The sequence below is a fragment of the Athene cunicularia genome, assembly GCF_003259725.1.
Source record: "Athene cunicularia isolate RWA chromosome 4 unlocalized genomic scaffold, athCun1 chr4_part2, whole genome shotgun sequence".
Classification (NCBI taxonomy): Eukaryota; Metazoa; Chordata; class Aves; order Strigiformes; family Strigidae; genus Athene; species Athene cunicularia.
In genome coordinates, this window is record NW_020799099.1 from 8,979,424 (window position 1) to 8,992,035 (window position 12,612).

The 12,612-nt window shown below is 43.4% G+C and overlaps 1 protein-coding gene across 11 annotated transcripts in view; it reads left to right on the forward strand.

The window, feature by feature from the left end:
* The window catches only part of SLC4A4 (solute carrier family 4 member 4), a 230,632-nt gene that overhangs the window by 181,795 nt on the left and 36,225 nt on the right, over positions 1–12,612 (forward strand). For all 11 annotated transcript variants that reach the window (XM_026847425.1, XM_026847427.1, XM_026847426.1 and 8 more), the window contains 5 exons: positions 1,209–1,296; positions 2,480–2,634; positions 3,095–3,208; positions 4,617–4,791; positions 9,022–9,155. In XM_026847425.1, coding sequence (XP_026703226.1) covers positions 1,209–1,296; positions 2,480–2,634; positions 3,095–3,208; positions 4,617–4,791; positions 9,022–9,155 — 666 coding nt within the window. The remainder of the gene's footprint in view (positions 1–1,208; positions 1,297–2,479; positions 2,635–3,094; positions 3,209–4,616; positions 4,792–9,021; positions 9,156–12,612) is intronic.

Genomic DNA, 12,612 nt, shown 5'->3' on the forward strand with positions numbered 1-12,612 from the left:
AAGTCCTGATTCATAGCATGTTAGCACTGACAAAAGCAAGGGCAGGAAAGATAAAGAGCAGTAATTTCCTGTCTCCAAAGATTTCATATCATGGTGTTTTTTATTAGCAGTGACTTGGATCTAGTTGCTGCCCAAAGAGATCATGTAGGAAATGAACTCTCAATACCTTGTAGAGGTAGTCACCCTTGCTGATGGTGCCTATCATAGGATTAGGTTTACAGCTTAAATTGTCTGCTTAAGAATTAAGCTGTGACTATGAAGCCATCAGATGGGCTTACAGGTCTGGTACGTGTTGTATACTTGGAGCAGAAATTCAGGGCATACAAGTTGGGCTTAATTATTTATACCTAAAGCCCTATTTTAGCTTAATGGTTTCTCTTCACATGTGAGTAGCTACTCTGGGTGCTGAACTGTAACAGAGATCTTGGCCCCAGCAGAGCATTAATAAGTGCTATCTGGTAGCTCAGGGAAGTGATGTAGTTGACAATGAGCAATGTGAATAGTTAATAGCATCTTCCCTCTTACCTCTGTGCTCACTTCTGTGCTGGCCACACTTGGTCTGTCCTGTGTGCAGAGTGTGCTCAGGTGTGTCACTGCCCAGAATGAGCAATCCTTAAATCTTCTGTCCCCTCCTGGCTCTCTAGCAGCAGTTACATCACTGCTATTGTCACGTAAATGGCACTGGAATAGTACTAGGGAAACATTTAAAACAGATACCTTATATAAGTATTGAATAGCTACAAGGAGCTGTAACATATGATCAATTAAATCACCATGGCTTTCTGCAGTGCACAGGGCATGGAGTGTCAACTGCTCTGTGCTGGAGCCGTATCCATCATGCATAGTTCACTTCCAGGTACTGGGCATTGAGAGAATGTCCTTCCTTCACCTCATTCTGAAGTCTAGGTTGGTAGGATGGTAGCGACTTCTGAGGAGGACTGTGATAGTATTTGGATGTCGTGGTCTCAAGGCTACTTTCAAGGCTTTTTGGGAGAAAAAGTCTGGGCAGTGTCTTTGTTGTCTGAATAAGCATGATGGGCTGCAGGGTGTAACCTCTACTCCCAGGTTAGCTGGAGGGCACTAGTAGCCTCTGGATCTCTTAAATAAGGCCACAGCTTCTTGAGGTTGAATTTCTGTCTAGATATTGTGTAAGTAATAAATGATCCATTTTGTTGTCCTAAATGGGAGTGATCTGTTTGTTTTGTCAGATTTCTCTTCATTCTACTTGGACCGAAGGGCAAAGCAAAGTCCTACCATGAGATTGGCCGAGCCATTGCCACTCTAATGTCAGATGAGGTAGGTGTCTTAACATGTCCTGTGCAAAATGGGTTCTCCCAGGTTTCACTTTGTTAGCTAATAACGATGTCCTTTCTTCCAGCGTGGTTGACTGGAATGGGTACATGGGTGGGATGCACATAAAGCTGAAATAGACAAAAGTCACCTTCTAATCCCTTAATTTACATAATTATTTAATCTGGCTTCATGTTTTTATGAAAGCATGACTATAGGCAGTTTTTGTCCATCGTGTGTATTTTCCTGCTAGCAATCACTCTTTCAAATGGACTGTGAGTTTATCTTTGCATTAATCTTGTTGTGGTGCGTGCCTTGTGTCACATTGCATGTTCACAGTAGTCTGAAACTATGCTTCAGGTAATTACCACAGAAATCGTTGCACCCAGGCCATACTGTCCTGTATTGAGCTGTATCCCAGAGCACTACTTCATTCGGGCAGTGCTTATGTATTGTGCTTGAGTAGCTAGCAATTACTCGCTAATCATACATTTCAATGAGATGACTGGGCTTTCAATATTCATTTATGGCTTCTTTCTTCCAGCATCCCCTGGGCTCTCTGCATCTGGGGCTCATTTACATTATGTTTGTTGTTTGCTTTCTTCTTATGTTATTTTGCTCTCCTATGATTCCCTTAATTACTGCTCGCCTGGTCTCAGCTCTTCTGTTTTCTGTCATTCCACTGCTTGGAGCAAAATAGCCCCAGAATCATCCTTCCTACCACCAACTGTTCTTACTAAGTATATCACATGTGGTGATCCACCTTCATCCCAAGTAGTCCAAAAGATTTCTGTAAAATTCAGCATTAATGCTCGTTTTCCCTCTTCTCTCATTTGCTCTTTACCAGTAATACTAGGCCTTCCAATAAAACTAGTTTGTCCTTCTTGTTACTATTTTTGAGTAAATATTGTCATCATTTCTTTATCACAGGGTTGAAGACTAACCTATTTTTTGATAGACTGAAGTAGGTAGGAAAAAAGGATCAACACTTTTTTGTGGCTTTGTAAAACTGTTCACAGTATAATTGAAACTCCTTATTTATAGGAAAACATTTTTTGGATAAAAGAAATTGATAATTGCTGTAGTAACACTTTTTAAAATGTTGGAAATGTATGTTTTGTTAAAAATTAGAAATATGCCTGCAAGAGAGAATCTCTATTCTTATACATGGAGTCTCTTTTCCTTGCAGGTATTCCACGACATTGCCTATAAAGCCAAGGACCGGCAGGACCTGATTGCTGGCATTGATGAGTTTCTGGATGAAGTCATTGTGCTCCCCCCTGGGGAATGGGATCCAGCCATTAGGATAGAGCCCCCCAAGTCTCTTCCTTCTTCAGATAAAAGGTAGTAGCCAGAGCCAGGCAGGTTTAGCTCTGTGATGAAGGATGGTGTGCATCAATTCTGAAAAGGTGATGGGAAGAGCCAGTGCTTTGGGTACACCAGGTTTATTGAGCAACTGCAGAATGACCTGCCTCTGTCTGTATTTCGAAAGTACTAGAGATATTTTCAGGTCTTAATAGCTGGAGGGATGATGTTCTTGCAATTCTGCAACCTTTAAGATGATGATGTAAGCATATAATAACATACATAGTGGTTATCCAGACTCTTTAAGATTCTGCTTGGTCTTTCTAACACCTGACATTGCACTTTGGCTGCCAGCAGGTCAGCCTTCTCATCCCCTTTGTACAACATGGCTTCAGGAAAGGCTGTGTAATGCTTGTTTGGAAGAACTGTGTGTGGATTATGCTTTGTGGAGCCGTCAGGCAATGCAATGAGCCTCAGTTTGACTTTCCTTCTTGCCTAGGAAAAACATGTACTCTGGTGGAGAAAATCTACAGATGAATGGCGACACGCCTCATGATGGAGGACACGGCAGCGGGGGCCATGGGGACTGTGAAGAACTGCAACGAACTGGCAGGTCAGTAATATCCAAGCAAGGTGGCAATGTTGTTCTTGCAGAGCTTTTCATTCCTTCTGCTTTCCGTCCTGACATACTGTTTGTATAGGTTGAGCTGTGACCCCCAGAACATGCCCTGGCGTTTTTAGTGCCCAGCTTGGGACTGTCTAAAGGGTTCTGAACATCCAGCCTCTGTAAATTACCAAGCATCTTAGATGAGGTAATAAAAAATGAAAGAAAGCTCAGGTAGGTGTTGGCTATTGAAAGTCTGTGAAGTTAGACAAATTGTGAGTGATGTAAACATGGCAGGTGCAGCTACAGTTTCCATTTGGATTGCTGAAAGTACTTCAACCAGAAGCAGCAATGTTCCCTTTTCCAGACATTCCTGTTGTAGTTGAGTTGCACAGGTGAAGGCTTTTATGGGACAGGAACACAGAAGGTAACAGAGCCTGAGGCCATACTCTCTGCTTTATTACTCTGCCTGTATGCCACATAAAAGACCAGTAGACTGGGAATGCAGTTTAGGTGGCCATAAAACAATGTGCTCAGCATTTCAGGGTCAATACACAGGTTTCTGTGGTGATGTTTTGCCCTCTCTCCCACTCTGTATTTTTTTTAAGTTCTAGTAGAGTATCTAAATTCTAGGCGAAAAGTCTGAAAGTCTGAAATTACACATTGGTGTGGACAAGGCAGTCGATATATTCTGATTCTGGGTTAGAAAGTAGCATGTACCCATCTACCATGTACTTCTCCGCTTACAAAGTGTTTGAACAGTCCTGACGTTGGTGGTGAACTGCGTACAAGGGAACAAGAGACAAACCAGAAATATTTTTCATGCTGGCAGTGTCAGAGGTCAGAGCCACATGGAGTTTATAAGTTAGATACTGTCTTGTCTGTGATTGCAAAAGACTGTGTCTGCAAGCGGAGCTCTCTTGTTCTCCAAGATGATTTCACTTACTTGCGTTTTTACTTCTAGTTCTTTTTCTGGTTAGCAGTTTGAAGCATTTTTCCGTTTAGCAGATTGTTTGGCTCACCCAACCATTGTGTCTGCCATGTGGAGATATTTAGGCAGGGATTTAGACTAGAGTTAATATATTTTATTACATCAACCAATATAGTTGGGGAAAAAAACAACAGACATGCTTCCTGAACTGCAAACTTTAGTGGTCTGTTTCATCAGAAGCAGGACTTGTGTTCCTGAAATTTGTCTTTTTCCAGCTGCATCACACGTTCAAGATACTATCTTTCTTTACAACGTTATCTCCGTGGTACCCCTGGACTATCACAGCTGCAGTAAGGCTATTATGTAATGTGATGATCTCATTCCTTTCAGATAATACTTCATTTCTGGCAATGTTTCTGATTGCTTATCTTGGTGACTTTCACTGTAAAACATTTTGCGCAAGTCTTCTCTTGCTTGTCTTTTCAGATTCTGTGGTGGCTTAATCAAAGACATAAAGAGGAAAGCACCGTTCTTTGCCAGTGACTTCTATGATGCTTTAAATATTCAAGCCCTTTCAGCCATTCTTTTCATCTACCTGGCCACAGTGACCAACGCTATCACTTTTGGAGGACTGCTTGGTGACGCTACAGAAAACATGCAGGTTAGCAAGAGCTTTCAGAAGCAACAAGTACAGTCAGGGGCGGGGTTGGCCACTGACAAAGCTTGAATGCTGGATGCGGTTAATAGAGATATCCTGTGTTTTCACTGAAAGTTGGCTTGCTTTGTCTGCTCTTGAATGGCTGTCCTCTGAAAAATTGTACAAGAGGTTCCCTTAAATGGTGTTTGAAAGATGGCCAGGTGACAGAGAAGGTTCTTACTCCTTCTTTGTAGAGAAGTTCCTCTGATCTATTTTTCTGTGTTTGTGTCTCAGTTGTACCATCTCAGTCAAATTAAGTTTACTAAGTCTGATTCAGACTTTCCGTGTCATCAGAGCATAGCACTGAAGCCTCTGCATGACTCTTACAATCCTTGGACTTCTGCCTCCGTGGTGAAAAGAAAACCTTACGGTTCATAGGAAGGCAAGTAAGTCAGGAGAGTGTGACACAGAAGAAAAATGTGAGTTCTTTAGAAAGACAAATTTTGTAATAGTAGGAGATCAGATCCTGAGGATCATATTGCATATCCAGAGACAGGCTGGGTCAGCAGTGAAGGCAAAAGCAGGGGCTTCAAAGGAGGACTCGGTTTTAGATGAAGTCTAAAAGAAAGGAATTCTGTATTAACACTGCTGTAGGTCCTTCATGTTTGACTGGAGCAGAACTACGCTCTAGCCATGCACTTTAGTGATCCTTTGGCTTTTTGAAGAGGAAGAAAGTATAGGAGGTAGTATTTAGATAGATTCAGTGCAGCCACGTTCAGTCTCCTAACAATAATTAAGCACATAGTGACAATGACTGAATTTATGCAGGTTTAATTAAATAAACCATAGAAAAACGGGGCACCTATCTGGAGCTCTGTGCCTCCCCATGGTAAATTACAGGCTAGAGTAAGATTCTGTAGCTGGCGGAGTGCCAAACTTTCCCCTGTAGAAATACAGTTTACCTCTTCCAAAACTCAGCTCTGTAGCAGTCTTCAAACAAATGCATGATGTACAACATTGAAAAGAAATACTAGAAAATGGAAGCAGAGAATGGAAAGGCCTCCAGGATCCACCAGTGAGCATCACTCTTCTGTGACTGAGTAGCACAGCTAGCTTTGTCTGTGTCTGTACGAGGTACAGTCTTTAAAGTAGGGGGAGGAAAGGGAAATGTTACCCAATTCCAAATTTAGCGCACATAATAACTTTACTTTGTCCAAAAGTCTTTTCTCTTACCTTTGTATCCCATAAACATTTATTAACAAGTAGCAAAATATATTTTACCACTGAAACTGACAGTTTAGTTCCTTAATGCTCACAATAAAAACCCAAAATGTGACAGTCTCATTTTGCCAAAGTATGTCCAAGACTGTCAGCTGCATAGGAGGGGAGCCACAATGGGGTGGAAAGACAGAAGGAAGATAAAAAACAGGTTAGTCTGTAGTTTTCTCTGCAGTAGATAAAACCCAGTCTGAGTTTTCCTATTGCTTGCAGAAAAAAAAAGTCCCTAGAAAGACAAAAGCTGTGGGAACAGTCTGCTTTGAGGTCAGTGATTTATTCTCCATGTTGAAAAGGGAAACCATTGATGCTCTGCAGGTCAGCAATACCACTTTGGTAATGGGGAAGCTCTGCAGCAAATATAAACACAGCATAACCATTAATGACAAAAAATCCCAGAGCAGCAGAAGGAACCAGCACACAAGTCTTGCTGAATGCTTTGTCCCTTTGCTTCTCAGGAGCTTTTGGGCACAACTGGCTTTTATTTTGCCATCTGCCTTCTACAAACGCGTATTCACCATCCTTGTTTGAAAAGGCATTAGGTCTGTTGGCTTCTGCGGGAGCCTGGAGAGGGTTTTGCTGGCAGGTTTTCAACAGAATAACAAAATTGTGCATTCTTCATGCTCAAACGTCCCTGTATGATCAAGAGCCAGAGTGAAGTGTCCCAAGGCACCCGGTTCAAGTGGTGTCTCCAGGGAGCTGCTTAGTGGGATCAGAATCTAGGTTCATGTCAAGTGTTGCTCAAACTATGGTGCGTTCCTGCAGCAGGAAGGAGTTTGGAAGTGTGCACTGAATCTTTATACTCAGAAATGCAAGGGAAGATTATGCCAGCTTCTACAGCTGAGGAGCAGCACCTAGTTTTCTTAGTTTTCCCCAATATTTTGTCCTCATAGAGAACAGTATTTCTGGGGCTACAGTGTCACAGTTCAAGCTTCTTGTTTCTTGTAAACAATTATATAACTGCTGCTGGGTCAGGCGCTAAAAATCACCCATCCCGTGCTGCCTGCCCCAGAGAGCCTGGCACAGCCACCGTTTCTTTAAAAGCTCACTTCAGAGTTTTATGTTTCTGAGAAAAGACACTATTCTTAGCTACAGACACGTGGAAGAATGCCGGGAAAAGAGATTCCAGATGTGCTGGCTGTGAGGGCCCTCTCCATGAGTAATGGAGGAGGAGCAAAGGGGATCAGCTGTGCGAATACTGTTCTGTGCCCCAAGAGCAATTGTCTCATCCTCACAAGTCCCCCAAAGGCAGCAAGCAAAGGCTCGTAGGCTCTCGTCTGTGTCCCCTGTAAAAACCTTTGCAATCCTTGTATGAAAGCTTCAGGGTGTCACAGCACGCAGATGTCCCTTACACTGATCCCTGCAAGGGCTGGGGCTGCTAGCAATGGGCATCACCAGTAGCACTTAGAAACAGATCAGACCAAGGATGTCACCTTCTGCCGAGGCCAGATTGTTTCTGTCCACTCTACAGCAGCTTGTCTAGACTGACGAGTGACTGAACGTGTGTCAGATCAGGCAGCTTTTAAAACCTTCCTTACCTTTTGCTTCTCTGCATAGCTGTTATGCCTCCACTTTAATTACCCAGAGATAACAGTGCTTGATCACTGGCATTTTGAGATCATGTTTGTGGCCAGAAAAACCTTTATGATTGCTTTTAGAGAAAGTTCTGCTGATAATTCAGTCAATATAGAAAAATCTTCTGCTCTACATAGTAACATACTGGTTTGACATATGACAGTATGAATATACTTTCCTCAGTGTAAACAGTAACTTGAGTCTTTCCAAGAAGGATAGCCATAAAACTTAATTTAAATTCTTCATGCTACCACTGGTAAATCAGAAGAACTGCAGCCCCAACCCTGCAGTTTGTCACGGATGGAAAGAAGGATCTGCCCATGCCGTTAATTGCTGGTTGCTGAGCATGTGCAGTATTAATGAGGCTGCTGATTCAAGTGAAGCTACAATGAAGCTCACAAGCCTGTGCTTAAATCTGTCCCTGGTTTTGGGGTAGGTTTTCCTGGAGAGGGTGATGCTGGTGGCTCCGTGTCTTAGTAGTGATGATGCTCTTGTTGTTCCTTTAAAACTCAGTCAAGTGTAAACAGCTTAATTTCCATAAGAGCAAAGGAAGTAAGGTCCAGCAAATTTTGCCTTTTTTGTAGAGGGAAGCATGCTTAGTCAATAATCACATTTTATTGCAATTGATACTTCATCCACATTTTACATTCTAAAAGTAGGTATCATCCAGCTATAGTTGGACATGAAAATCAAAGAATGCATCAAGCATGCTCTTTAATCCTTCTCCAGCAAAGCTGTTATGCCACACATGTCAAAGGTAATTGTAGAGCCTGTTAAATGTGGAATTTATTAGTTGCTGGTGACATCTGATGAACTTGGGTCTCAACACGTGACTGCTGGATGAAGTAGCCTTGTTTGGTTTGCATCTCCCTTACTCAACCAGTTACTTGAAAGAAAGGCATCTTATTTGTCTAGGGGGAGTGACTGCTCAATTGGAGAAAGAAAAAAAAAACAAAAACCAAACCCACCGTCTGTTGTGCTGGAGAATGTCAGTGCTGTCCTCTAGCTGTGCTCTGCTGTGCCTGTTTGAAAGCCCTGCAAATGTGTATCTTTGCTGTCAAAGGTGTGGGAGGTGGTCAAGGAGTTCTCAAATTCTTTAAGTGGTATCTGAAAACACTCTCTTCCCCTTGTGAAATACAAAGTACAATATGATGTTATTCAAGTCTGGGCCTCATAAATAACCAGGGAAGGTTACTGGTTATGCTGACTAACTAGGAGTTGTGTGGGCTGATCACATCTTTGTGTGCAGCTGCAGGAGAGGGCAGGAGATGGTCTTCTCTTAGTCTTGGACATACCGGTATACAGCACACGACTGGTCACTGATGTAACTACTTACTTTCTTGCAACAGTGCTAAGAGAAAGGGTTATTTAGGAGAACTCAATTCTCTCCTATGTCTACCACAGGGCGTGTTGGAGAGCTTCCTGGGCACGGCAGTCACTGGTGCGATATTTTGCCTTTTTGCTGGTCAGCCACTCACAATTTTGAGCAGCACAGGACCTGTCCTTGTCTTTGAACGGCTTCTCTTTAATTTCAGCAAGTAAGTACCAGGGTGGAGGAGGGAGGAGGGAAGGAATGTCTCACACTAATGAAATACTAGCTAGGGAATGAGAGGGCTAGCGGTGGGGAAGGAGGGGATTTAGTGCATGAAATGAAACATCTCTTTGTTCCTTGTTGAGATTGCAGTGCAATCACATTGGGGATTTCCTCAGGCATGCATGTCCCTGGGCACTGCCTGGTGTGTGGGTGTCTCCTTAGGGCCTCTTGGAAAGTCTTGGCCAAGCCTGGTGAGAAGTTGAGAATGTTTGCACTAGTTGCAGTCCCTGTGCTGTTCCTCTCCAGATACTGCATGTGTTTCCCTGGCTGCTGTGTATTTGCCATAGGAGCAAAGAAGGGAATCCAACTCACAGTGATTGCACTGACAAAATCCTGCAGGTCTCAAGGTTACCAAAAATTTGTCCTTAATTCAGTACTCATTTGAAATAAGTGATATTACTTATAAAAGCAAAAGTACCTATGTTAGAAACAGCTATCGATCTCTGTCCTTAGGGTTCCTTGGTGGAGCTTTGCTGCATTAAACGCTCGGGTTTGGGTGTGGTTTTTTTTTCATTTTAACCAGTATAAAGAGGTTTTGTTCCCTCCCCACCATGTTAACCTTGATGCAGTGGCGATAGCTGACACCCAGAGCTAAAGGGACTCCACTTTCTTAGGTGCCCTCATTTACTATTCCCACATCTGCAATGCTGGCAAAATGTAATGAGAATCCCTAAAGGAATCAGCATATTCATTGATGATTTTACATGTAGGGCTGCTGATACTTTGGATGGTGTTTTCTGTAAAACAGAAAGGCGTTTAGGTTTTACAGAAAACGCCCCAAATCACTTGATGCCCTCCCTTCCCCTGTCAGGGAATGTTTGCAGCACAGTAAGTTGTGAAAGATTTCTGTTTCAGTACACCAAAGCAAGAGCTTTTGGAGTTAAGGCATTACTGGGCTTTCTTTCAAAAGCAGTCACCTGTGATGTGGAACAGCTCTTTGGCCATTGATGGTTATTTTTAGAAAAGGTCTATTGAATTACTAAGCTGAACATGGCTGCAGGTTGTAATAGTACAGGAGACATATATGTTTGGTAGTTTAATTGTATCGCGTTCCTCATTATATTTAATCTATGTGAGTAGCTACTCAGAAATAATGAGAGCATATATTCATGTCTTTCCTGTGAATATCCTCCGTGTTGGAGAAGTCTTCTGAGGTACGGAGCTTCTCCTAAGGCAGACAGTATAGGTACAGGTGATCCTACATACACAGTACTATACTGGACTCTCTTGGAGTGAGATGATTTCTTTTGGTTAGTCAACTCATTTGATAATACTTGTGGCAGAGTGAGCCATGTCTGTGAAAACAATGCAGGGCAGGATGAAACGGGCAGGGTCTGATTCTCCTGCTGCGTTGTCGAAGTTGGTGTTATTTTATAATGAGTACTGTTGGGTTTGAAGACCGAGTGGCCTCACAGCACGCTCTGACTGCTGTTAGACAGAGCTGTATTCATGCCAAGCCGGGAAGAAGGTAATCTTGGAGTTGACAATGCCATGGAGAGACAACCTGCACCTTGGAATCAATGCGGTCCCCTCCTGCCTGGCCCTGGTTCTGATGCTCTCCTTGGCATAGTCTGATTAGTCCTGCCAAAGAGGGGCAGAGGAGATGGACTGTGAGCCTGTCTCTTCCCCCCACTGGAGCATAGGCAAGAAAAGATGAAGGCTAGGAAAAATGGACAGAAAATTAGACTAGCCTAGGGAGGGGAAAACTGGAAGCTGCTGACCGGTGTGAGCTCTGCAGCAGAGGAAGAGGGGGTCACTTTTCTTTCCTCAACTGGGATAAATGAATAAAATCAGGAGTAGACATGCTATAGCTGTTTGCATCTGGCTGGCAGGTCAAAGCCCAGGTGCAGCACACGGAAGGAAAAAAAAGCGAGATGGAAAAACACTTTGTACGGTTTTGGGAGGGAGAAGGTGTTTATTTTTAACCCAAGGAGGAGGTGGTGGTTATAAAAGCTATTGTCCTAACAACCTGCTGGAGCAGAATGGCAGGGTTTTTCAAGGGAGACTTTCTCACAAGGAAATTGGAATCAAGTACTGTGATTTTTCAATAATGCATTTGTGATTGTTCATATTCACAACACCCTGTTCCCTGCTGGGAGCAAAATTAAAAAGACTTCCCATCTAGTGATTCATTTAAAGTTTGACCCTGTGTTTGTGTGTGTGTGTAGATATCTAAAAAAGCTTTGCGTACCCAGCCGTGCATCTAGCTCTGGATGCCTGCAGGAGCAGCGTTCACTGCAAAGTGGGTTGATGCTACAGGACGCCCTGGGTCAACTTGCATCCTGGCTAGTGAGCTCTGCTCCCCTGCAGAGCCTCTCCAATGCCCGCTGTGAACTGAGTCCGGGTTTCCGAGCTGGAAGCAGCAGGAAGGGAGGCACTGGGCTCCCCAGGAAAGCAGGACCCCAGCCCTTCTGCCTTCCAGCTGCAAAAGTGGTCTGTTGGGAAAGTTTCCCCTCCAGAGACCTTGGAAAGAAAATTAATCATGGCAAAAGTACTTAGCCTATTGTATTGTGTATGTGGAATGTCCTGTGCTTTTTCATTTGCTCTGTGAGCTTCAGAAGTGCTTGCAGGATTTTGAGGGGTGAAAAAATAAAAAAGTAGCTTAGAAGCTTTTGAGGTTCTTCAGTGGTGTGTAGTCAGGATGCCACCTGGGCTTCTGCCAGCCATCTTCTCCACACTTGGTCAGATGGATGACAGTTCCTGCTCTATGAGATATTTGGATATCTCATGATGATATCTATGAGATATCTGGATATTTGAGAGACCTGTCACTGAGGTCTTTTTTTTTTTTTTTTAACCTTTTTATAAATCATCACTTTGTTTCTTCCTTTGCTCCTTACCCCTCTTCCAGGTCAGACTCTCAGTGTGAGAAGGCCACAGCCCTCCCTGAGATATTTATCTACAATAATGAGCAACCATTGCAGAGGCTTGGTTTGAATGCAAATGCCCAGCTCTGTTTGAGCCTACCTGACATCTGACCCAGGATCCTCACAAAAATGCATGACACTGCCCAGCAGAAAACCTTTAACTGGCACCCTGCCTGGTCTGCAGCCTTTTCTCCCATTTTACAATCTCAGGGTGGTTGTAGGTGCTCTTTTGTTCTTTACTCTGCAGTTTTATACCATGTACTAGAAAATGGCCCTTGAGCCCCACCATTGGCCAGGAGGTGCTGGCAGAGGGGCAGGTGCCTTGGGTGCACCATGAAAAATTGCTGCTGTTTGCAGCCAGCGTGTGAACACTGCCAAAGGGTAGAGGTGTGCAAGAGCACACTGTGTCTACCTGGAAATAGTGTGCAGAAACAAGTACATAGGAGATGCAGGGACATTTTTCATGATGACTATGCAAGGTTTGAGGGAGTCTGTGGTGCAGATGAGGAAATGGTGGGACCAGCCTGTAGCCAG